The following is a 26,947-nucleotide window of genomic DNA, read 5'->3' as shown; positions in this document are numbered from 1 at the left end:
TTTAAGGATATGTCTTTGGTTGTCATTATTGTTCATAAAATCTTTTTTTGTTACATCCCATACTTGACAATGATGTAGACAATATTCACATGTGGAAAAATTATTAGGTTAATAAATCACTTGAGACAAACAGTGAAAATAGAAAAAAACTTGTGGAATACTTTCTATGGATGAGTAACATTTTCAATGAAGGTCAAATGAAACTACAACTTTTGTGACTTTTTGCTTAAAATTGTTGCAAAGAAAACAAACGATAGACTGCTGACATTAGTTGCAATTTTGTTCGTGACTAGGGGTGGCATGAACGGAACAATCAGGGAGCTGACATGTGCTAGGTCAATTCACTGGGTCACACTGGTTTGGGTGACCTCTTCACCACAGAATTAGTTATCTTGTATATCTGGAGTCTCGGGTAGACCCAATACCTCACCAAGGTGACGACCTAGCTACTCCCAAATCACCGCTACCAAAACATCTATTTTAACCCAGGCTGCAGCTCCACAGGAGAAAGCAGAGGAAGCCATTCTCCCTCCAGAGCTGCTGGCCGAGAAATGAACACCTAAGAGGCCTGCAGTCATCTTGGGTGTGACCATGAACTGTTGGGGCCACCATCTATGTTGTACATAAAATTGGCCTCTTCCTGGTAATCATACACATGTGGATTATCAATATACATGATAATTGCGACAATGGTAGTTACAAGATTTTTCACAGGGCACTGATTCATATGCCGCCTGTGTTACTTACATGAATGAAATTTGGAGGTTTAGTCTTTTTTCATTGAACAACTACATATTGTAGTTATATCATTACCTTAGTTTGATTTTTAAGAAGCCAAACTTCACCTTGTATTTTATGTTTCACAGTGCAACTGCCTTACACATGTTTATATACAAAGTTGTGTAGAAAACTGTTCTTTTGAATGCAACACAACTGAATAACCTTTTTATTTAAATAATTACTCGCTTAAAAAAAAGGAAAATCCATGGTTTGTGCTATAGCACCTAAAATGACAAGGAAACCCTTGGTTAAGTTGTCTGGCGTACACAACGTGGTGACAACGGCGCTAATCTTCGCCAAAAGACTAAACACAAAGTGTTGGTATGTAAGGCAAACGCAAGTGAGACCTTCACGTTGTTATGTGACACGTGACAGTCCAGCTGTCTTGGCCACCTGTCCGTCTTGGCCAGCTAAAGCTATCAATATATAGAACATCTATCACAATAATAATTAAAAGCATACAAAAAGTCACAGCAATTCCAAAGGGTGTCACAATTTCTCCTGAGCCCTTGAAAAATTGGGATCCCTTTAGATGATTAAAGAGACCAAGGCGGACAGACTTACCATCAATACAGCAGCTCACATATAGATGAACAAGGGTTTCCAAATGCAAGAGTTGAGAACTGGCCATGTACGGCAGTGTGTGTACTATGCACATTAATGCACATGTGCACACACTCTCTGAGGCCGGAGTGTGGCCATCAGGTACATAGAACACTCAAACTGTCGTGTCCTTTCTAGCCACTTAGTCAAAAGTGGTTACATTCACACTCCTTTTATCACACAATTACATTCTTTCTATACTTTCCAGTAGGCTGTTTGACAAACATGTTTGTGCTAATGAGCAGCACCCTCACATTCTTCAGTACACACTACCGTCATTGTTGTCCCTGACACAATGCCTCACTGGCTACAAGACTTGACCAGAAATCCTCTGGCTTGGTTCAACCATCCACATACATGCCCAGGACCACACCAGACTGTTGGGAACTGCTCCCTTGATCACACCAAGGTTGTGGAGAGGGCAGTGTAGGGCTGCCAGTTACTGTGAATACGGTATCTTCTTCCTCATCGTCATCGTCTTCTTCTTCTTCGTCCTCTTGGGCATGAGTGGGGGCGGTGAGTCAGGAGGCCTCGTGACGGCCGCCACACAGTCCGCAGGCAACGGCACATCGGTGACATGCTCGCAGTGGCAAATAACACCACAAGCATGGCACCAACAGGGATAACAAAGTTAATCCGAGCCACCGCCGCCCGCATGACTCATCCGCTGTGCCTCCAGGTCCCCCACATTCACACGGATGGTGTGCAAAATCTCCTTCAGCATCGCTCATGCAGTGGTATAACATACACTGTGCACAAGAGATGCATGTAAGTGTATCAATAGCTGTGCGCACACAGTCTGGGGCATATTCGCAACTGCCTCGTGAATTCATATCATATGTGAACATCTCCTGGCAGTGCCGGCAGCGGGCTTTTATGGTCTTTCTGATCCTCTTGTCTCGTTTCCTAGGTCTCTTACCAGGTAGTAATTGAGGGGGCATTTGTTGTGAAGGAGTCCCCCCAAAATCAAGCTGCTGTTGTTTCTTAAGAGATGCTATGCTGTCTCTTTTCTCCCCTTTTATGCCTTCAACCACTGGGTAGCTGTATTCATGATGGAGCACAGTTGATGGATTTTCTAAATCAAACTGGACATAAGAGTAGTTATCTCCAGAGACTCCCATTTTATCTTGGTCTTGGGATATATCTAATGGATTGACTGTCTTGTGTTCACAGTCTAGCTCCAGTGGCTTATCAGGGGGGTTGTTGTTGTGGGGTAGCGGAGGTTTGGGCCGGGGTGGAAATGTGATGCGGTGCAGGTGCTGTTGGTAGTGGTTGGTGTGTGGGTGGGGGTGGGTATACGGCTGAGTTGTCCCTGGCGTAGAAGTGGCCATGTTAGAAGTGGTGGAAGAAGGAGAGGTGTTTGTTGTGGATACACCAGTTCCTCCCACTGATCCCACCCCCCCAACGCCACCACCGGGTGGTGGGTAATGGTGGTGGGGGTGATGGTATTGGTGGTGGTGAGAGGGGTGGTCTGGGGTGGGTAGGGGAGTTGCGGTGGGTGTGTGACGGCTGCTGCTGCAGGTGGTGACCGACCCTGACGACGACCGTGACCCATCTCTCTCCGGAAGATTCACCGTCTGCAAATCACCATCACTGTCAAGGTTGTTTATTAATAACTATGTCAGTTCTTAACAATGAATAAAATCTAAACTACAAAAAGCACAATTAATAGTAAAGAACAAAAAGGCACAATACCGTGACTGGAGCAATACACAAATAACCCGCACACAGGAGAGAGAAACTTATGACATTTCTGTCTGACTTGAACTAACAATCAGACACATACTGTGTGACTAGTTAATGGTCAAAGTCGGATCGAAGTGGTATTATGAGTTTCTTTCTCCTATGTGTGGGTTATTTGTGAAGAATTAACACTGTTTTAGAAAATAAAGATATAGGTAATTCAAGTGCTAACACATGAAAATTAAAAATAAAATAAAAAATAAGATATTCTGGTAAATAATTTTTTTACTAATAATTGTGGGCAAACAAGGAAAATTATTCTTAAGCAAATAAAGAAAGAATGCAAAACACAGTATTAAGAAATGCAAAATGCACATGCAACACGACAACAACACATCACTTACCATGAATACATTATCATCGCCGACATCTATATTGAGTCCATGACGGTACGAGGGAAAATCGGTGAGACCTGAGAATCACACAATATTTACATTATAACTTCAACATTCCCTCATTACAGTTTCATCTTACAATGTTATGCATCATGTTATACCTAATTTATATACATATACACTGTAGTATGACATTTCTATTAGAGATATCTTGGTGACAGACTTACCAATAACATATCCAAAATTTGCAGCACACAAAAAAAAAAAGAATATCAGATCACTAAATCATCATCATACAAACTGAAAAATGCTTCACATATACTGTGAAAAAAGTTTTAATTCTATTCCCAGATATTTTCTTTGGTAACTGAAAAGATCGAGTATCAACCTAGACCAGTAGATACCAACCCGTAGACCCCTGTGGACCTTATGGCAGGTTCTGTGAGTAGAAAAACTCATAACTCATCAAAGGTATACTGACTCAACAAAGTTATATCAACTCATCAAAGGTTTACCTGGAGTTTACCTGGAGAGGGTTTTGGGGGTCAATGCCCCCATGGCTCGGTCTGAGACCAGGCCTCATGCAGGATCAGGATCTGATCAACCAGTCTGTTACTGTTGGCTGCATGCAAACTGACATACAAACCACAGCCCAGTTGGTCAGGTACTGACTTTAGGTGCCTGTCCAGTGCCTTCTTGAAAACAGCCAGGGGTCTATCGGTAATCCCCCTTATGTATGCTGGGAGGCAGTTGAACAGTCTTGGGCCCTGGACACTTATTGTGTTGTCTCTCAGTGTAATCGTGGCACCCCTGCTTTTCATTGGGGGAATGTCGTATCTCCTGCCAAGTCTTTTGCTTTCATACGGAGTGATTTTCGTGCACAAGTTTCGTGCTCAAGGATTTTCCAAGTGTATATTATCATGCATGTCTCTCGCCTGTGCTCCAGGGAATACAGATTAACCGTTCCCAGTAATTTAGGTGCCTTATCATACTTGTGTGCCATGAAAGTTCTTTGTACACTCTCCAGGTCAGCAATTTTGCCTGCCTTGAAGGGGGCAGTTAGTGTACAGCAGTATTCCAGCCTAGAGAGTACAAGCGATTTGAAGAGAATCATTGTGGGCTTGGCATCCCTAGTTTTGAAGGTTCTTATTATCCGTCCTATCATTTTCCAAGCAGATGTGGTAGATGTATTGTTGTGGTCTTTGAAGGCAAGATCCTCTGACATTATCACTCCCAGGTCCTTCACATTACTTTTCGCTCTATTGTTTTGAGTGGGCTCTTTGAAGATTTGGTTCATGTCTGCTTGGAGTCTTGCAGTGTCCTTGATGGAGGTCACTGTCATGGCAATCCAGGTGTCATCCACGAAGGAAGACACGGAGCATTGGTTTACATCTCTATGTCAGATATGAGGATGAGGATTAGAATGGGAGAGAGTACTGTGCCTTGTGGAACAGAGCTTTTCTCCATAGCTGCCTCAGACTTTACTCTGTTTACTATTTCTCCTTTTGTTCTATTTGTCAGGAAGTTATAGATCTATCTACCAACTTTTCCTGTTATTCCTTTATCATGCATTTTGTGTACTATTACACCATGGTCACACGTGTCGAAAGCTTTTGCAAAGTCTGTGTATACTACATCAGTATTTTGTTTATCCTCTACAGCATCCAGGAGCTTGTCATAGTGATCCAGAAGCTGAGACAGGCAGGAGGGACCTGCTCTAAACCCATGTTGCCCTGGGTTGTGTAACTGATGGGTATCTAGGTGGTTGGCAATCTTGCTTCTTAGAACCACTTCAAAGATTTTTATGATACGAGATGTGCAAGACAGGTATACAATACCGACAAGATGAAAGTTAAGACAATTGTGCAACATCTGGTTATCTTTATTGTAAACGTTTCGCCATCCAGTGGCTTTATCAATACAAATTCTTGGACATAATTAGAAAACAGAAGAACTATATACAAAATTACCTCTTTTGCATATAGTTCTTCTGTTTTCTAATTATTATTTATTTATTATCACACTGGCCGATTCCCACCAAGGCAGGGTGGCCCGAAAAAGAAAAACTTTCACCATCATTCACTCCATCACTGTCTTGCCAGAAGGGTGCTTTACACTACAGTTTTTAAACTGCAACATTAACACCCCTCCTTCAGAGTGCAGGCACTGTACTTCCCATCTCCAGGACTCAAGTCCGGCCTGCCGGTTTCCCTGAACCCCTTCATAAATGTTACTTTGCTCACACTCCAACAGCACGTCAAGTATTAAAAACCATTCGTCTCCATTCACTCCTATCAAACACGCTCACGCACGCCTGCTGGAAGTCCAAGCCCCTCGCACACAAAACCTCCTTTACCCCCTCCCTCCAACTTTTCCTAGGCCAACCCCTACCCTGCCTTCCTTCTACTACAGACTGATACACTCTTGAAGTCATTCTGTTTCGCTCCATTCTCTCTACATATCCGAACCACCTCAACAACTCTTCCTCAGCCCTCTGGACAACAGTTTTGGTAATCCCGCACCTCCTCCTAACTTCCAAACTACGAATTCTCTGCATTATATTCATACCACACATTGCCCTCAGACATGACATCTCCACTGCCTCCAGCCTTCTCCTCGCTGAAACATTCAACACCCATGCTTCACACCCATATAAGAGTGTTGGTAAAACTATACTCTCATACATTCCCCTCTTTGCCTCCAAGGACAAAGTTCTTTGTCTCCACAGACTCCTAAGTGCACCACTCACCCTTTTCCCCTCATCAATTCTATGATTCACCTCATCCTTCGTAGACCCATCCGCTGACACGTCCACTCCCAAATATCTGAATACATTCACCTCCTCCATACTCTCTCCCTCCAATCTGATATCCAATCTTTCATCACCTAATCTTTTTGTTATCCTCATAACCTTACTCTTTCCTGTATTCACTTTTAATTTTCTAATTATGTCCAAGAATTTGTATTGATAAAGCCACTGGATGGCGAAACGTTTACAATAAAGATAACCAGATGTTGCACAATTGTCTTAACTTTCGTGATACGAGATGTTAGTGCTATCGGTCTGTAGTTCTTTGCAAATGCTTTACTGCCATCTTTGTAGAGTGGGGCTATATCTGTTGTTTTTAGTGAGTGTGGGATGACCCGTGTCCATGCTCCCTCTCCATAGAATGCTGAAGGCATGCGACAGGGGTTTCTTGCAGTTCTTGATGAACACAGAGTTCCATGAGTCTAGGCCTGGGGCAGAGTGCATGGGCATGTCATTTATTACCTTTTCAAAATCTTGTGGTGTTAGAATAATATCCAAGATTTTTGAGATAACCAAATTTTGGGTCTTGTTCATCCTTGTTGATCCTTAGTCTGGGCAGCGGCTCGCTGAACACCGAGTATTGGGACTTTAGTATCTTGCTCATTTCTTGGCTGACATCTGTGTATGTCCCATCTCGCCTAAGCAGGGGCCCAATACTGGATGTTGTTTTTTCCTTAGATTTGGCATAAGAGAAGAAATATTTTTTTTTTTCAATTTCCTTTATGGCTTTTAGTTCTTCCTGCAATTCTTGTTTCCTGTAAGATTTCTTCAGCTTAAGTTCAATATTTGCAATTTCATTAACCAGTGCCTCCCTTCATATATCAGATATATTAGCCCCTCTCAGCAGGTCTGTGACTCTTCACCTTCGTCTGTATAGGGAGCGTCTCTCTCTTTCTAGTTTACATCTTCTCTTTCTTTTTCTTAATGGAATGTGCCTCGAGCAGATCTCAAGGTATATCAACTTATCAAAGGTATACAGGGGCGGATCTACAATGAAAATTAATCATCAGGGCCTGCAATCCAGGAGGGGCCCCAGAGTCCACACTGCTTAAAAATTTTGAGTGTACTGTATGAGAAGGGGCTGCAAGGGGGCCCCCATAACAATTCAAGCTTCAGGGGACCCAAAAATGTAGGTCCATCACTGAAGGTATATCATCTCATCAAAGGTAAGGTGTCCACCAAACTTTACAGCGGGGCAGGGGTCATCCTCGAAAAGGTTGGAAGGAAGGAGTAAGGGAGGTTTTGTGGGCGAGGGGCTTGGACTTCCAGCAGGCGTGCGTGAGCGTGTTAGATAGGAGTGAATGGAGACGAATGGTATTTGGGACCTGACGATCTGTTGGAGTGTGAGCAGGGTAATATTTAGTGAAGGGATTCAGGGAAACCGGTTATTTTTATATAGCCGGACTCAAGTCCTGGAAATGGGAAGTACAATGCCTGCACTCTAAAGGAGGGGTTTCGGGATATTAGCAGTTTGGAGGGATATGTTGTGTATCTTTATATGTATATGCTTCTAAACTGTTGTGTTCTGAGCACCTCTGCAAAAACAGTGATTATGTGTGAATGAGGTGAAAGTGTTGAATGATGATGAAAGTATTTTCTTTTTGGGGATTTTCTTTTTTTTTGGGGTCACCCTGCCTCAGTGGGAGACGGCCGACTTGTTGAAAAAAAAAAATATACCAAACATATTATATACTGTACATGAGTGGGCACAACACCAGCAAACATCTCAAAAAACTACTCAACTCATGAGAGTACAGCATTTTTAATTTCATTATTGAAGGAACATCAAATTAAATAGTCTACAGAACATATTTCATTCAACAAGACGCAGATGAAATATTGAGATATTTTTTAAAGGAAGTATTTCACCAAAGATGTCTGCTTCACGGCGGAACACCTCCTTAAAATATCCTACCACGGCACATGTCTTATTTCACACTTGCCAGAATTTTATAACATGTCTCACCCAAGGAACAAGTACTTATAACACAGTTGTCTATGGGAAAGTTGAAAAAATAAAAATAGTTTAAGGACTTATTTTTAAGAAGGTATTGGTTAACTGTATGGGCTGGTGCTACAGGACCATAGGAAATATTATCCATGGTGGGTACAAAGGTGTATTGAAAACAAGAATAAGGAAAAAAAAAAAAAGAGGTGCAGAACAAGCTTTTTTTTAACGTTTTACTCTATGTACAGCTTAATTCAGTCAATAATATTTGATTGGCTTTATAAAGCTCTTCATGGAGGAAAGTACTGTCACAGTTTAAGCTTGCTGTGTACAGGTGCACCTCTACTTATGATGGGGTTGCGGTCTGACGAACCCATCGTAAGTATAAATATCATAAGTCGAATATGAATGTGGTATGTTAAATGAGTAAATAAATGTCACTGAATAAATAAATAAACAAATAATTACTGTAACTAACTAAATACCGGAACTGAAAAGTAAAAAAAAAAAAGTACACAAGCTACAGACTTGATGCCTTCATGCTGGGTAGTTATCTTAAGTTTCATCTCCAAAGTAACTGATTTTGCACCATCATAAAGTCAAAATATCATAAGTCGATCCATCATAAATTGAAGAGCACCTGTACTTGTTTCTTTTCTTCATCTCCCAAATTAAAGAAATGTGTGAAAGAATTTGACTCACTCTTAATTGCTTTTTGGATTTCACGAAAAGTAAAGCAGCCAATAAATGGAAAATGGCTAACATACTGCCAAACCAAAAGCAAAAATTTTCAATAGAAAACTGGATTACTACCTCTGAAAAGTGCCACAGCATTCAGGTTGTTTACCCGTGACCCGTTTCAAGAGTTTTCCTACTTTCGTGGCCCGGCCTGGAAACAGGCCTCTCTCTCTCTCGTGATAATTATGTCGGCATAGGAACTGCTTGCAGCAATAGCAAAGTTAATCAAGAAAGAAGCTTTCCTTCAGGCCAGGGTGCAAGAGTACAACAATCATTGAAATCAGTGGAAGGTGTAAAATACAGCCTCTCCTCACTTAACGACGGAGCTCTGTTCCTAAGACCACGTCGTTAAATGAATACGTCGCTAAGTGAGGAGCATACTATAATGGTAGCGAGTTTGTGTCAGCCATCTCTGATATTGTTTTCATGTCACCTTTGTACCATTTATAATATTTCTGGTATATTTTTAAATGTTTATACAGTACAGTGGACCCCCGGTTAACGATATTTTTTCACTCCAGAAGTATGTTCAGGTACCAGTACTGACCGAATTTGTTCCCATAAGGAATATTGTGAAGTAGATTAGTCCATTTCAGACCCCCAAACATACACGTACAAACGCACTTACATAAATACACTTACATAATTGGTCGCATTCGGAGGTGATCGTTATGCGGGGGTCCACTGTAGTATACTGTACATTGTAATAACCAGAATAGAGAAAATCAGCTCTAATATATATTATTTAGGTATGAATACTGGTCAGAGAGCCTGTCGTAAGTCAGAGGCATTGGTAAATGAGTGCATCGCTAAGTGAGGAGAGGCTGTAACAGGTTATTGATAATGGTATAAAATATCGACAAGTTGATGAGTAAGATACATGTGCAATAGTGGGATATCTTTATTGTTGAAACGTTTCAACTACACAGTAGGCTTCTACAGTCAAATACAAATTCAGCAGGAGTAGAAGCCAAGTAAAGATGACATAGTCAGTACATCAATCTTGGTATTGAAGATGGCGAGTCCCTCAGCCTGGACTGGTTAACAGGCAATACCTGGAGGGTCTTACCTATTAACTGGATTCACTTGTGTTCTGTAGGTGACTTACGGTTCAAGTTCAAATAGCGCAAATTTTGATTTAGTGCAAAATTAATTACAGGTGCTCCTCACTTAACGACGTACTTGTTTAATGACCATTCGCACTTACTACCAGTTCTCTCTGACCAGTCAGTATTGTATGCTGTATCACAACTTTGCTAATGGAAATGGAAGTGTGGCATCTCAAAGTCAAGCAATCTCCAACATTACATATTTCACTCATAAATTTGTACTTTATTCTGCACCCCATAGTTAAAGATAGAGTTGGGAGCACAGCAGCACTTGGAAGAGAAAGAAGAGGAAAGAATGGAAGTACAAAGGATGTTCACTGTTAGGGGTTAGCTGGTGCGTTCATCTTTGTGTTTACATTCTTGGTGTCTCTTTCGTTTATGATTTCATCTAAGGGTAGTCGTTAGAAATGATTAAACTCAGTGAACAAGGTATGTCGATGATGATAATAATAATAATAATAATAATAAACAATAATAATAGAAAACAATAATAATAATAACGGATCTGGGGAGCTTTATGTGTCATATATTTTGTGTAGGTTTGGTAGCTGGGTGACCTACCAAACGGGATTCATTATTCACATTAATCAAGATCTAGTTGTACTGGAAATGCTTGTGGACTATATGGGCAGTACATGATCTCTGTATATTTTTTAAGATCTGGATTGTACCATCAATGACATTACTTCTCTTGCTATGAAAGTTCTCATTTTTCATTCTCTCATTTTTCTCACCTTTAATGCATTACCGCACTTTGTTGTGTTCTCTAACTGATATATCAACTGACATTATTATTTCTAAGTCTTTTACCCATTTCTTGTGTTGTATGAGATGGTCTGCCTGCAATCTGTGTTCACTGTTCAGTTTTTCATTCTTCCCATCGCTAAGTAACTGAAATTTGTCAACATGTTATTTTGATTTGTCCACTGGAAAACTTTGCTGATATCTATTTAAAATTTTTCTGTATCTTCTACTGAGGTAGCTTTCACACTTATCTTGGTAGCATCCATAAAGGAAAATACAAAACTGTGACTAATGTTAATTTTTATTTATGTCTACTATGAGGATAGGACTGTGCCTTGGGGTATGGAACTTTCCTGAGACAGGATTTTGTGCTTTGTTTATTACCACTCTTTGGATATCTAGTACCTAGGCCCTTTGTGTATCCATATGCCCTTGCACTACCATCTGCAGGAAAGATATGAGGTACACAATAAACTAGCCACTACCATGGCAAAATCAATAGTTTTAATATCCATTTTCCTATGTCTCCTGTTACAGTTATTGGCAACTGACCTACATAGGCATCACAGCCTGGTTGATCTAGCACTTGGCAGAGATAGTGATACAGTTTAATCTTGAAAATTTCTACAGAGGAATTGTTCACTGGCGATCTACTAATAACAAGATTCAAATTTATAAGATTTTCTGTTAAAAACACACTGGTAAATAGTCTTTTCATAGTTTATATAAACAAAATCTCATGCATAGTAATCTGTTAAAAAATACAACCCTTTCATATGTAGTGTAAATTAAAAAATACTGTAATAAATTAGCATTAAAAGAACATGAAAGAGAATTACCACAATACATGCATACATTATACTACTATAAATAGTATACAAGTGTTGAACCTGTGTCTTACTCATCAATGAATAAACATATTTAATGCCATTAAAATTTAAAACTATGGAGGCAAGTACTGACCATCTAATAGATCTTCTACTGCCATGCGAACACCTTTGTCAAATGCTCTGGCATCGGCAGCTGTTTGAAAAGTGAGTCCAAACTTCTTGTCTCCGGTCTTCCAGTGGTGAAAGGTAGGCATCACTTTGTTGTACTCAAAATCCTTTTTTATCGTACAACTCAACACTACCTGCAGTGCAAACAAAAGATGTAATATTTTATCCAGTAAGTTTATTTAGGTAGAGTTACCCAAATACAGTTACACAAATTATCGTACACAGTAACATATGCTTAAATTACCTGGGATAACCACAAAAATAAAAAAAATAAAAAAATAAAAAAAAGCCAGAAAGTGACTTATTTCCACTGGGGTCCTTGTAATAACTTATTATTTAAACCTTAAAAGTTAAAACAGCTAAGTCAACAGTGTGAAAATCAGTTACAATACAAGGACATATACTAGAAATAAGGTAAACTGAGTTATTTACATTAACAATAGAGAAAGGATCAGATCAGGGTAACAAGTACAGTAATGGAGCTTTTCTCTCATGTGTACAAGTTATTTGTGGATTGCTACTATAAAAAGAACAATAAGTACGGATTATGTCAAGATTTAACACCAAGGTAATCTGCAATTGTGATATACCACCATACCACGACATGCAAATACTACTCCCTCTGGTGCATAGATGCAAATACTACTCCCTCTGGTGTACTGTTGCAAATACTACTCCCTCTGATGTATTGTTGCAAATACTACTCCCTCTGGTGTATAGATGCAAATACTACTCCCTCTGGTGTATAGATGCAAATACTACTCCCTCTGGTGTATTGTTGCAAATACTACTCCCTCTGGTGTATAGATGCAAATACTACTCCCTCTGGTGTATAGATGCAAATACTACTCCCTCTGGTGTATAGATGCAAATACTACTCCCTCTGGTGTATAGATGCAAATACTACTCCCTCTAGTGTATAGATGCCAATACTACTCCCTCTGGTGTATAGATGCAAATACTACTCCCTCTGGTGTATAGATGCAAATACTACTCCCTCTGGTGTATAGATGCAAATACTACTCCCTCTAGTGTATAGATGCAAATACTACTCCCTCTGGTGTATAGATGCAAATACTACTCCCTCTAGTGTATAGATGCAAATACTACTCCCTCTGGTGTATAGATGCAAATACTACTCCCTCTGGTGTATAGATGCAAATACTACTCCCTCTAGTGTATAGATGCAAATACTACTCCCTCTGGTGTATAGATGCAAATACTACTCCCTCTGGTGTATTGTTGCAAATACTACTCCCCCCTTGGTGTATAGCTGCAAATACTACTCCCTCTGATGTAAAGCTGCAAATACTACTCCCCCTAGTGTATAGCTGCAAATACTTCCCCTGGTGTATAGTTGCAAATACTACTCCCCCCCTGGTGTATAGATGCAAATACTACTCCCTCTGATGTAAAGCTGCAAATACTACTCCCCCTAGTGTATAGCTGCAAATACTACTCCCCCTGGTGTATAGTTGCAAATACTACTCCCTCTGATGCATAGTTGCAAATACCACTCTCTCGTATTTATGGTAAGAAATAATTTCCACTATATCAAAAAAAATAAAATTTCTCTTGGCTTATCAAATATTTTGCAAATTATTATTATTGCTATTACTATATTCTAAAAATTAGTAAACTTAAATGAGCCATGGTTATAGTGCTTAATAATAGGGAAACACTGTGTGCAGAGGAAGGGTAGGTGTATAAAAGGTTAGATGAAATTCAAAGATGGTGAACTTACAAACACCAACAAACAGTAGGCTTTTCATTTTTGCAATCCTTTTAAACAAAACAAACAGACAAACTTACTTTCTTTCTGCAGTATTACAAAATGTAATTCATATGTAATAAAATATTCTTAAGCACAAAAAAAAACTAATAGTATGCATGAGCATTTCAGACATATTTTTTAAAACAAACGAAATTCTTGTATCCAACCTGCACCCTGGATAACTATGTTGTTTGTACATTACAAGCCTTCTCACTGAAGATATCATAGAGAATAAACACTGAAGGTGCAACTATTACAGATCAACATCTTTCCAAAGCATGACCTTGTACAGTAGTTCACTTTAAGGAGTCTCTTGAACATGCACTTTTTCTTACTGCACTACCAAGTTAGGTAGGCAAAACATTAAAAAAACTTTGTTAGGTTAGGTATGATTTGTTGGGAAACAGGACAAGTTATGTATTTTCTGACACAGATCTGGAGTTTGTGGTTATCTGACCAGGGCCTTCCACCCCACAAAATACGAGATCATGGCTGCTGATACAGAACAATGTTCTGTATCAGCCCAAGGTATTGTGCCCATGGTGCCCCTGCTTTTCACTGGGTTTATTTTACATTTTCTCTCATATCTCTCACTCCAGTATGTTATGGCAATTTGAAACATGACGTTCAAGTCCAGGTATATATATTATCATGTACGTATCTCTTTTCTCTTCTCTTCTCCAGTGAATACATAGTGAATATTAGGACTTTATCTGAATAATCATATAAAAATTATCTTGTCATAATATTTTTCCCTTGAAAACATACTGTGGTACTGTGCCAAGATCAAAAGTTAGAGGCAGTAAACCCTGCATTTGATGGACTAACAGAGAGGAGTGGGTGATCAGCAATGGTGAGTGTGATGGATAGAGATGAGGTCATTTTGCTAAGATCATAACAATAACTGACAATTCTGTAACCAGTGGAATTTATCAGTTGTTTCAGAATCAAATGACCTGACAAATTGTGTCCCATATTTCCAAAGTTCCTTAAATTGAGGGGTTACTGTATACATACTCTATCTGGAATAGCCCCAGGAGAGGTTGGAGAGCCCCACACCAACCTGGATATTATGAGAGTCCTATCCAGCAATTTTTAAAGCAAAAAAAACTGCATCCAATAATTTGGGATTAGCCTCCTTTACTTCCTAACACACAATATTACAAGATAAACAGGTCAGAAAGATCCTGTGCATCTTACTTGCTTGATAGACAAGGATACCTTATAATGAAGGTAACAGATGACAGGCAAATGCAGTATTTAAATTATGAACAATGACAAAAGTTCCTGTGAATGAAAGGCTGCAAAACAAAGAAACTAATATAGACAATATAGCAGAATGGAGATGTTTATTAAGATGTCTGAGACATTTAGGCGAGTACAAGTAAAAAGTGTGTCTGTCTCACGTTCAAGAGATGGAAGATCAAGCCTCCATCACGTCTTGTGCTGAGTGATCCACATGGGTTTAGCTCTTACCATGAATTTAGTAATTATTATTATGATGCCTCACTTGGACATCAAGCTTTTGTAACAGCTTGCTCTTGGATAAATTTCTCAGTAAAAGTTACCATTCCACCATGTCTATTAATCATCAGAATGCTTCCTTAAGGATAACTTTGGAAATTACAAAAAGAAAATAGATAGTTTGAAATAAATATAAGATATTTTGGATGAAAAAATGAAGTGCAGTGAGAAAGATGTGCTACAACAACATACTACACTACAGTGCAATACTTAAGTAGCTAATATTAGAATGAATAAAAAGTCACAATACCACGACTGGAATATGTTACCAAAAACAAGGTGATGTTTTGCTCCATCTTGGACCAGCTGTGACTTTACAATGGTCTAGGATAGAGTGAAATGTCACTGAAAAGTTTTTATCTTTAGCACATGCTTTTGGTAAATTAGAAAGGAAACTACACAAATAATTTGCACTTAGGAGAGAGAAAGTAATGAAGACATTTCAGTCTGACTTGGCCGATTGACAAGTTAAATTGAAACATCATTACTTTCCCTCTCCAAGGGGATTATTGAAGCATTGTTCCAGTCATGGTAGTGCGAGTTTATTCTTCAGAGGAACATTAGATATTTTGGTGCATCCAGGTCCACTGTCATGTTGCAATTTGACAATGATCCAGGAGAGACTGAAACATTGTCTAAAGTCTTGTAAGTCTGGGTTATTTGTGAACTGTTTCAATTACAGTGCTGTGACTTTAATTGTTGAAGTGGCCAGTTGCAAAACCCTGAAGGTCAACAGAGTAAGTACTTACGGACTGATCTGATATTCTCTTGCCGTAGATGAGATATTCGTGTTTAGGGTCGTCAAGGTCGGGTTGTGTGACGCGCTTTCTGACAGACACGTTGGAAAGGCCGCCCACACCCAAGGGCACCCAACCACCAGTGCTGTCATCGCGCATCATCACCTGAGCACGCACTCGAACCAAATAGTTGCCGCTGAAATATAAGTTAGCATGTTTTACTACTCTAACAAAGGATAAAAACTGTCAACTAGCTTTACACATCAACGATTATCATTAAGCTTGCCTGAAATGCTCTGCATAACCATGAGCTTTCTGTATGTGCAACCAAATGTTGCTCATCACTAAACAATGTATCGTGTGAAAATAAATCTTTGACTTTGAAGTGCTAAACCTGCTCGGGTCATGCAGAGCCTGGAAAATGACAGGTAATTAGGTTTGATCCAAAGAAAGTAAGAGTTGTTTCAATTCTCTGGATCAAGAACCTTTCATCAGCATTAAAACAATGCTCTTGAAGGGCATCAATAGATTAAATAATTTGCACACAATGCCCAACACTTCAGTCCACTAACAATAACTTAAAAGATTTTCCAGGTGTGTAAGATTTTTTTTTACATAAATTAATTTTACAGGCTAAGAGCTGTTATCCTACATTGGCTTATTTCAAAGCCCAGCCCTATCCAAGGTATACTACCATCCCCAGGATGCAATTCACAATAGTCGGCTAACACCCAGGTACCTACTTACTGCTAGGTATTCTTATCTCATCCTGAGATAAGAATCATTACATCCAATATATATTTAAAAGTTGATGAATAACACTCAAGTGTAACACCTCTTGCCCATGTTAAGGGTTTGATCTACTTCCACTAGTAGGCCTGCCCACATGTGACCATCTCTCCACTAACTCCAGTATGAAAGGCTCCATCCATGTGCCTCTGTATAAACAAGCTAATGGTTATAATTATAACAATAACTTCTAATGGAGTGGACAGGCAAGCCAGCGGAAAGCCTCAGTTAGATGACCAAAAGTTCCAGCTGCTGGTCATCATATGACTAGGACCCAGGTCAGGAAACACTTGTCTTGTTTCATGACAAACCTTACCTAACCTAACAAGTCTCTGTATTAGAATGATAAAGCATACTGAGCAGGTGAAGACATCTCTATAAAGAAGATACCCAGGTGTTGCATGTTATATATACATGTATCAACTTCTCGGTATTATACCTTTGAACTAATATTAATAATAATGATCTTTATTTTAAAAGTACATGATACAACTGATGCAGACTTGATAACATCACTGACATAGAAAGCCCCAGGTTATGCAGAGCATTTTGGGCAACTTAGGTTAATCTTGTCCCCTAGGATGCAATATCATCAGACAATAACACCCAGGTACCTATTTACTGCTAGGTGAATGGGGGGACAGCAGGTGCAAGGCAACTAACACTCAGGCACCTACTTACTGCTAGGTGAACAGGGGCAGCAGGTGTAAGGTAACAAGCCCAATGTTTCACCCATGCCAGAGATCGATCATGGACCCTCAGTGCTTGTTCTAAATATGGCCTCATCAACTATGTATTAAGTGGTACTACAACCTTGGCACTTCTCTTACTTTTACTTATTAATAAGATGCCAAGTAATCTATGAGTTCACCCAGAATACTTCATGTGCTAGTGTGTTGGCAGCAGATTTCTACTGATCATAGATAAATTTTTTCACCAGATAGGTTGCATATTAGTTTCCAGGTATACCAGTGGAGAAGAGGTAAACAAGCAGATGTTTACATAAATAACTCATTATGATAGTAACCAGATATAAACATGTAAACAGTTCATCACCGCTTTAACTTATTTAGCTATTAGAACTTTGCGGCCCAGTCCCTGGACCCATTATGTACCTCTGTCAACTTTTGACTACCACATCACAGGATGGGTCTCGGGTGCATAATAAAGATATTAAACTGAACTAATAAAGAGACTATGACATGCCATGGGCAATGCTCTCGCCTCACACACACTGTCCATGGTTCAATCCCTGGCAAGGGTGGAAACATTGGGCATGTTTACTTACACCTGTTGTCCCTGTTCACCTAACAAGCAAGAAGGTACCTGGGTGTTAGATGACTGGTGTGGACGGTGGCATCCTGGGGGGACAGATTGAAGGACCCAAATATAAATAAGACGGTCCTCGATGATGCACTGTCTTGGGTAATTCTGGGTAGCTAACCCTCCAGGAATAAAAATTTGAACAAACTCTTTTCTTATCCATTGTTTCATCTTGGGTATCACACTGTATGACTCCACTGGGTTATACTAGGTAAAGTCTACATAGTGTATTATATAAAGCCATGTCGTCTACATGTGCCCTCATATCACTAAAAAATTGATTCTTTGTGAAACCACAACATTAACCTATCCACATCATCCTGTTTTGCCTTAGTGTCCTCAACAGTCATGTAGACGGAACAACAAGGGGCTTGAGGGATTGTGGGACTGACCACTTTCATTGAAGACTAAAAGACTGACATTCCATTCAGGCTAAGGTATTAACCACCTTCATTCTGGCTAAGGACTGACCACCTTCATTTAAGGCTATAAGGGATTAAACACTTATCAAGGCTGAGGGACTGATCATCTTAAAATTACCTCTCAACTTCTTCCACCATCTCTAGTATTAAATCGCCTCTATATTCAACTGAAGAAGCCTTTTGTGCAAGCAAATAAAGATACTCAAGTGTTGCACATGTTTTTTATTCATCAAGGGACTCAGCAATGACCCCTGTGGAATGCCACTCTGATTTCTCTCCATTTATGCACATGTTGCCTAATTGGTCAGTCATGCTTTGCCTCTTAACATTCATCCTAAGGTATGCTGCTGCTGCTACATTCACCCTGAGGTATACTGCTGCTGCTACATTCATCCTGAGGTATGCTGCTGCTGCTACATTCATCCTGAGGTATACTGCTGCTGCTACATTCACCCTGAGGTATACTGCTGCTGCTACATTCATCCTGAGGTATGCTGCTGCTGCTATATTCATCCTGAAGTATGCTGTTGCTGCTGCTACATTCATCCTGGGGTATGCTGTGCTGCTATATTCATCCTGAGGCATGCTGTGCTGCTACATTCACCCTGAGGTATGCTGCTGCTGCTACATTCATCGTGAGGTATGCTGTGCTGCTATATTCATCCTGAGGTATGCTGTGCTGCTATATTCATCCTGAGGTATGCTGTGCTGCTATATTCATCCTGAGGTATGCTGTGCTGCTGCTACATTCATCCTGAGGTATGCTGTGCTGCTATATTCACCCTGGGGTATGTTGTTGCTGCTACATTCACCCTGAGGTATGTTGTTGCTGCTACATTCACCCTGAGGTATGCTGCTGCTGCTTTCATCCTGAGGTATGCTGCTGCTACATTCATCCTGAGGTATGCTGCTGCTTTCATCCTGAGGTATGCTGCTGCTACATTCATCCTGAGGTATGCTGCTGCTACATTCATCCTGAGGTATGCTGCTGCTGCTGCTGCTGCTACATTCATCCTGAGGTATGCTGCTGCTGCTACATTCATCCTGAGGTATGCTGCTGCTGCTACATTCATCCTGAGGTACGCTGTGCTGCTGCTACATTCATCCTGAGGTATGCTGTGATGCTGCTACATTCATCCTGAGGTATGCTGTGCTGCTATATTCACCCCGAGGTATGTTGTTGCTGCTACATTCACCCTGAGGTATGCTGTGTTGCTGCTACATTCATCATGAGGTATGCTGTGATGCTGCTACATTCATCCTGAAGTATGCTGTGCTGCTATATTCACCCCGAGGTATGTTGTTGCTGCTACATTCACCCTGAGGTATGCTGTGTTGCTGCTATATTCATCTTGAGGTCTGCTGTTATGCTGCTACATTCATCCTGTGGTATGCTGCTGCTGATACATTCATCCTGAGGTATGCTGTGCTGCTACATTCACCCTGAGGTATGCTGTGATGCTGCTACACTCATCCTGAGGTATGCTGCTGCTGCTACTTTCATCCTGAGGTATGCTGCTGCTACATTCATCCTGAGGTATGCTGCTGCTGCTACATTCATCCTGAGGTATGCTGCTGCTACTATATTCATCCTGAGGTATGCTGCTGTTGCTGCTACATTCATCCTGAGGTATGTTGCTGCTGCTACATTCATCCTGGGGTATGCTGCTGCTGCATTAATCCTGGGGTATGTTGTGATGCTGCTACATTCATCCTAAGGTATGCTGTGATGCTGTTACATTCATCCCGAGGTATGCTGTGATGCTGCTACATTCATCCTGAGGTATGCTGCTGCTACATTCATCCTGAGGTATGCTGCTGCTGCTACATTCATCCCGAGGTATGCTGCGATGCTGCTACATTCATCCCGAGGTATGCTGCGATGCTGCTACATTCATCCTGAGGTATGCTGTGATGCTGTTACACTCATCCCGAGGTATGCTGTGATGCTGCTAAATTCATCCCGAAGTATGCTGTGATGCTGCTACGTTCATCCCGAGGTATGCTGTGATGCTGCTACATTCATCCCGAGGTATGCTGTGATGCTGCTACATTCATCCCGAGGTATGCTGTGATGCTGCTACAATCATCTCGAGGTATCTGGAGTTTATCTGGAGAGAGTTCCGGGGGTCAACGCCCCCGCGGCCCGGTCTGTGACCAGGCCTCCTTAGGTCAGTGTCCCAGGATGCGACCCACACCAGTCGACTAACACCCAGGTACCCATTTTACTGATGGGGAACATAGACAACAGGTGGAAAGAAACACGTCCGTTTCTACTCTGGCTGGGAATCGAACCCAGGCCCTCACCGTGTGAAGTGAGAGCGTTAACCACCAGGCTGTGATGTTGCTACATTAATCCTGGGGTATGCTGTGATGCTGTTACATTCATCCTGAGGTATGCTGTGATGCTGCTACATTCATCCTGAGGTATGCTGTTACATTCATCCTGAGGTATGCTGTGATGCTGTTGCATTCATCCTGAGGTATGCTGTGATGCTGCTACATTCATCCCGAGGTATGCTGTGATGCTGTTACATTCATCCTGAGGTATGCTGTGATGCTGCTACATTCATCCTGAGGTATGCTGTGATGCTGTTACATTCATCCTGAGGTATGCTGTGATGCGGCTACACTCATCCTGAGGTATGCTGTGATGCAGCTACACTCATCCTGAGGTATGCTGGTGCTGCTACATTCATCCTGAGGTATGCTGCTGCTGCTACATTCATCCTGAGGTATGCTGCTGCTGCTACATTCATCCTGAGGTATGCTGCTGCTACATTCATCCTGAGGTATGCTGCTGCTACATTCATCATGAGGTATGCTGCTGCTGCTGCTACATTCATCCTGAGGTATGCTGCTGTTGCTACATTCATCCTGAGGTATACTGCTGCTACATTCATCATGAGATATGCTGCTGCTGCTACATTCATCCTGAGGTATGCTGCTGCTGCTACTCATCCTGAGGTATGCTGCTGCTACATTCATCCTGAGGTATGCTGCTGCTACACTCATCCTGAGGTATGCTGTAATGCTGCTACATTCATCCTGAGGTATGCTGCTGCTGCTACATTCATCCTGAGGTATGCTGCTGCTGCTACATTCAACCTGAGGTATGCTGCTGCTGCTACATTCATCCTGAGGTATGATGCTGCTACATTCATCATGAGGTATGCTGCTGCTGCTGCTACATTCATCCTGAGGTATGCTGCTGCTGCTACATTCATTCTGAGGCATGCTGCTGCTGCTGCTACATTCATCCTGAGGTATGCTGCTGCTGCTACATTCATCCTGAGGTATGCTGCTGCTGCTACATTCATCCTGAGGTATGCTGCTGCTGCTACATTCATCCTGAGGTATGCTGCTGCTACACATCCTGAGGTATGCTGTTATGCTGCTACATTCATCATGAGATATGCTGCTGCTGCTGCTGCTACATTCATCCTGAGGTATGCTGCTGCTACATTCATCATGAGGTATGCTGCTGCTGCTGCTACATTCATCCTGAGGTATGCTGCTGCTGCTACATTCATTCTGAGGTATGCTGCTGCTGCTGCTACATTCATCCTGAGGTATGCTGCTGCTGCTACATTCATCCTGAGGTATGCTGCTGCTGCTACATTCATCCTGAGGTATGCTGCTGCTGCTACATTCATCCTGAGGTATGCTGCTGCTGCTACATTCATCCTGAGGTATGCTGCTGCTACACATCCTGAGGTATGCTGTTATGCTGCTACATTCATCATGAGATATGCTGCTGCTGCTACATTCATACTGAGGTATGCTGCTGCTGCTACACTGATCCTGAGGTATGCTGCTGCTGCTACATTTATCCTGAGGTATGCTGCTGCTGCTACATTCAACCTGAGGTATGCTTCTGCTGCTACATTCATCCTGAGGTATGCTGCTGCTACATTCATCCTGAGGTATGCTGCTGCTACATTCATCCTGAGGTATGCTGCTGCTACATTCATCCTGAGGTATGCTGCTGCTACATTCATCATGAGTTATGCTGCTGCTGCTGCTACATTCATCCTGAGGTATGCTGCTGCTGCTGCTACATTCATCCTGAGGTATGCTGCTGCTGCTACATTCATCCTGAGGTATGCTGCTGCTGCTACATTCATCCTGAGGTATGCCACTGCTGCTACATTCATCCTGAGGTATGCTGCTGCTACACTCATCCTGAGGTATGCTGTTACATTCATCATGAGGTATGCTGCTGCTACATTCATCCTGAGGTATGCTGCTGCTGCTACATTCATCCTGAGGTATGCTGCTGCTGCTACATTCATCCTGAGGTATGCTGCTGCTACATTCATCCTGAGGTATGCTGCTGCTACACTCATCCTGAGGTATGCTGTGATGCTGCTACATTCATCATGAGGTATGCTGCTGCTGCTACATTCATCCTGAGGTATGCTGCTGCTACATTCATCCTGAGGTATGCTGTGATGCGGCTACACTCATCCTGAGGTATGCTGTGATGCTGCTACATTCATCCTGAGGTATGCTGCTGCTGCTGCTACATTCATCCTGAGGTATGCTGCTGCTGCTGCTGCTACATTCATCCTGAGGCATGCTGCTGCTGCTACATTCATCCTGAGGTATGCTGCTGCTACATTCATCCTGAGGTATGCTGCTGCTACACTCATCCTGAGGTATGCTGTGATGCTGCTACATTCATCCTGAGGTATGCTGCTGCTGCTACATTCATCCTGAGGTATGCTGCTGCTACACTCATCCTGAGGTATGCTGCTGCTGCTACATTCATCCTGAGGTATGCTGCTGGTTATTGCTGTTCTTACTGCTGAAAAGCGGGTTAGTGCCGATGAAGGTAGCGTAGGTAGCAATGATACGGCCGTGGACTAGTTTGGCTTTAATTGGGTAGGAGTGAGTACACAACGGGCAGTGTGAGGGAGTGACCGCAAGCCAGTCTGTGGAGGGGGAGCACTTGCGTCTATCAAGTCGGTCGGCCTAGGAGTGAGGGCGGATGGGCTCAGCCTCCCACTGACCTGAGTGAGCCTACAGAGGGCAGCACCTAAATGCCGCGAAATATGAACTGGTCAGAGCAGACGGCTAGGCTGTGTGTTCTGACAGTACAGGCTGTCTACACTGCTGCTACATTCATCCTGAGGTATGCTGCTGCTGCTACATTCATCCTGAGGTATGCTGCTGCTGCTACATTCATCCTGAGGTATGCTGCTGCTACATTCATCCTGAGGTATGCTGCTGCTACACTCATCCTGAGGTATGCTGTGATGCTGCTACATTCATTGAGGTATGCTGCTGCTGCTGCTACATTCATCCTGAGGTATGCTGCTGCTGCTGCTACATTCATCTTGAGGTATGCTGCTGCTGCTACATTCATCCTGAGGTATGCTGCTGTTGCTACATTCATCCTGAGGTATGCTGCTGCTGCTACATTCATCCTGAGGTATGCTGCTGCTACATTCATCCTGAGGTATGCCGCTGCTACATTCATCCTGAGGTATGCTGCTGCTACATTCATCCTGAGGTATGCTGTGATGCTGCTACACTCATCCTGAGGTATGCTGTGATGCTGCTACACTCATCCTGAGGTATGCTGTGATGCTGCTACTCATCCTGAGGTATGCTGTGATGCTGCTACACTCATCCTGAGGTATGCTGTGATGCTGCTACTCATCCTGAGGTATGCTGTGATGCTGCTACTCATCCTGAGGTATGCTGTGATGCTGCTACACTCATCCTGAGGTATGCTGTGATGCTGCTACACTCATCCTGAGGTATGCTGTGATGCTGCTACTCATCCTGAGGTATGCTGTGATGCTGCTACACTCATCCTGAGGTATGCTGTGATGCTGCTACTCATCCTGAGGTATGCTGTGATGCTGCTACATTCATCCTGGGCAGCGCTAGTAAAAGTTCTTCATTACACTTTTCAACATTTCAGAGTTTTTTTTTTTTAGACATTTCTGACATTTTTAGCAACATTATGCAGATTTAATTTTAGTGTATTGAAACAAATTCCTGTAATTTCAGATCAAACTTGCCGATATTAACGAAGGCATAGGTTTTCAAGGGGTAACTGAATTACCATCTGAAAAATCCTATCCAGCTGGGTTGTGATGGTCCTGTGGGCCTGCAGGCCACTAACACCAACAACCTGGTTAACAAGGCGGTAAACAGGTAGATAACTGGATACGGTTAGGTTAGGTAAGGTTTGTCAGGAAACAGGACAAGTGTTTCCTGACGTGGGTCTTAGTCATATGATGACCCACAGCTGGAGCTTTTGGTCATCTGATCGAGGCCTTCCACTGGCTTACCCGTCCACCCCTTTAAATATTATGGTTATGATTATAACCATTTCGTTACTGGACACGTCTATGTCCTTAGCTTATAACTGCTGACAGTCTGATGTTAGTTGTGGAGACATTATAGAAAGCATTCGCTGATGCAAACATTAGCTCCTTACTAATCACCTGCTTGTGAATCCAGGCCTTACACTAGGCCTCCTTACTACCCACCTGCTTGCGAATCCAGGCCTTACACTAGGCCTCCTTACTACCCACCTGTTTCTGAATCTAGACAATCTTGATACATTATAAAGTAATCTTGGCTTCTAACAATTTTTGGGTATTCAGAAGGGAAGATCATGTTATAATATTTAAAGATTATCTAAATTCACAACACAAACACATTAAAATCACTCGTTGTTTAAAAGGAGAATATTCTTTCATTCTTTGATATTTCAGTCTAAATGTTACAGGTTTTGTGATTTCTGTATATCGTAACCCCTCAAGGAAGGTTCCTTGATGTTGGTGAGGGGCTCTTGATTTAGGGAATTGGATCTGTGCTCCAGTTCCCCGAATTAAGCCTGAATGCCTTCCACATCCCCCCTCCCCTGGGCGCTGTATAATCCTACGGGTTTAGCGCTTCCCCCTTGATTATAATAATAATAATGTATATCGTAAACGAGCATTCATTGGTCTAGGTTTAACCTATCTATTGTATCAAACTTGTTTAAGTTTAATGCCAAAAGGGCTCTAATTCACCCGGGATTTTTACTTTCTTCCAATTGGATTAAACGATTTAAAAATGAACAAGGTAAACTATTTTTTTTCCAGAATAATGTTTACCCCTTAGATGTCATACAGACCATATTAAAGAAGTGTTTGGATAAAAAATTTAAAAACCTTAAGTATACACAGTACCTATATACATACACATATATAAGCTGTTTTTGCGTGTGTTTTTCGCAAGAGGTGGTGTAACCCGTCCAACGAGTCTCCACTCCTTGGTAGGTGTTGCAACAAGTGGACTCCCTCCCCCCCCCACACACACAAGAAAAGTATCTATGCCATTCACTCCCTTCCAGGAGAGAAGTGAATGGCCTTGATGCTGGCGAAGGCTCTTGATTTAAGGAAATTGAGGCTACTCTCCCCTTTCTACGATATGGCCATTACCGATTTAGTGTTCCCGTGTGATAATAGTATCAGTGTTGTAAGGTACACGAACCTGCCACTAGAGGAGAGACGGAACCAACGAACCATTCTGCCTTAAGAATCCTTCATTCATAGTTTGGAGGGAGAAAGTGTCTTCTCTCTTGACTCCACGCTGGTGGCTGGAGCTTGTTGGTGAGACTATCACAGGTGATGGTGTTGGAAGGGCAAGTGGGAGAGGCAGGTGGTGGTGGTGGGAAAGATATAGGACAGGTGGTGATGGTAGAATACCATCCACTGGGAAAACAAACCAGCCAACACAAATGCCGGACTTCACACAGCACCGGAAGTGCTTAACTGGCAGTAGCGGAAATACCCGGATACCCGTCGACGGAAGTGGGTTCTGGGTTCTTCATTACACCACCCACTGTCACAGTGGCCTGAAGTGGGTGGTGGTGGGTGTAGACGACTTTATACCACCCACTGCCACAGTGGACCAAAGTAGATGGTGGGTATAGATTTTACACTACCCACTGCCACAGTGGGCGGAAGTGGGTGGTGGTGGGTTGAAATACGTTAATACCACCCACCACCACAGACTTGAGCAACACAATCCCACCATTCACTCTCTCCAGCTGTGATGTTTCACTTGCCTACTTTCCACTTTAATCTTCTCCTCACCATACACTACAGTTTTTCCCCTCACTATACACAAGTTTTCAATACCACTATCGTACAGTAACACTAGCAAGAGACTCAAGTCTTAAGAACCAACACAGGCTACAACATACACAGCTGTAAACTCCTGTTTGCATTCGAGTCAAGGTAAACTTTCACGTTTAATTCTAAAACCGGTAAATGTCTCCACGGGTCGACTCACTACTACGCTACACTCACTAGTGTATCCACTGAAGCAAGACAGGTAGGTGAAAACAATTTAACTCGGTGTATCATGACTGTGGTTAGGGAGGATTGTCGTCCCGTACACTGGCTTACACCTCACAACCAGATCTCCACATAATATACACACAATCAAGCTCTTGGAGCAGGGAGAGTGGACCTAGTAATGGTTAGCGAAGAGGCGGGGCCAGGAGCTGTAAGTCGACCCCTGCAACCACATATAGGTGAGTACACACACGTACACTGC

At 42.0% G+C, this 26,947-nt stretch overlaps 1 protein-coding gene across 2 annotated transcripts; it reads right to left on the bottom strand.

Annotated features, from left to right (window-relative positions):
• Window positions 1–26,947, bottom strand: Spred (Sprouty-related protein with EVH-1 domain). Of its 2 annotated transcripts, none has more exons than XM_053798590.2 (5): window positions 25,877–26,947; window positions 15,855–16,038; window positions 11,773–11,941; window positions 3,471–3,496; window positions 1–2,960 (listed from the first exon to the last, which is right to left on the bottom strand). In XM_053798590.2, the coding sequence occupies exons 1-5, from the start codon at window positions 25,909–25,911 to the stop codon at window positions 1,905–1,907; spliced, it is 1,470 nt and encodes a 489-aa protein (XP_053654565.1). In that variant the 5' UTR covers window positions 25,912–26,947; the 3' UTR covers window positions 1–1,904. The 2 variants fall into 2 exon arrangements, with proteins under 2 accessions (XP_053654565.1, XP_053654564.1); XM_053798589.2 differs by having other exon boundaries at window positions 3,471–3,538; window positions 25,877–26,944.

This window comes from Cherax quadricarinatus, chromosome 87, assembly GCF_038502225.1.
Source record: "Cherax quadricarinatus isolate ZL_2023a chromosome 87, ASM3850222v1, whole genome shotgun sequence".
In the NCBI taxonomy this organism is placed as follows: domain Eukaryota; kingdom Metazoa; phylum Arthropoda; class Malacostraca; order Decapoda; family Parastacidae; genus Cherax; species Cherax quadricarinatus.
This window is presented reverse-complemented; position numbering and strand designations above follow the sequence as displayed.

Excerpts from the sequence above, each read along its gene's own strand:
- Spred (XM_053798589.2), bottom strand. The coding sequence starts at position 25,911 with ATGGTTCGTTGGTTCCGTCTCTCCTCTAGTGGCAG. Across the intron at positions 3,539-11,772 it reads AGTAGAAGATCTATTAGATG|GTCTCACCGATTTTCCCTCG; the intron begins GTCAGTACTTGC and ends TGTGATTCTCAG. Across the intron at positions 2,961-3,470 it reads GCGATGATAATGTATTCATG|ACGGTGAATCTTCCGGAGAG; the intron begins GTAAGTGATGTG and ends GGTGATTTGCAG.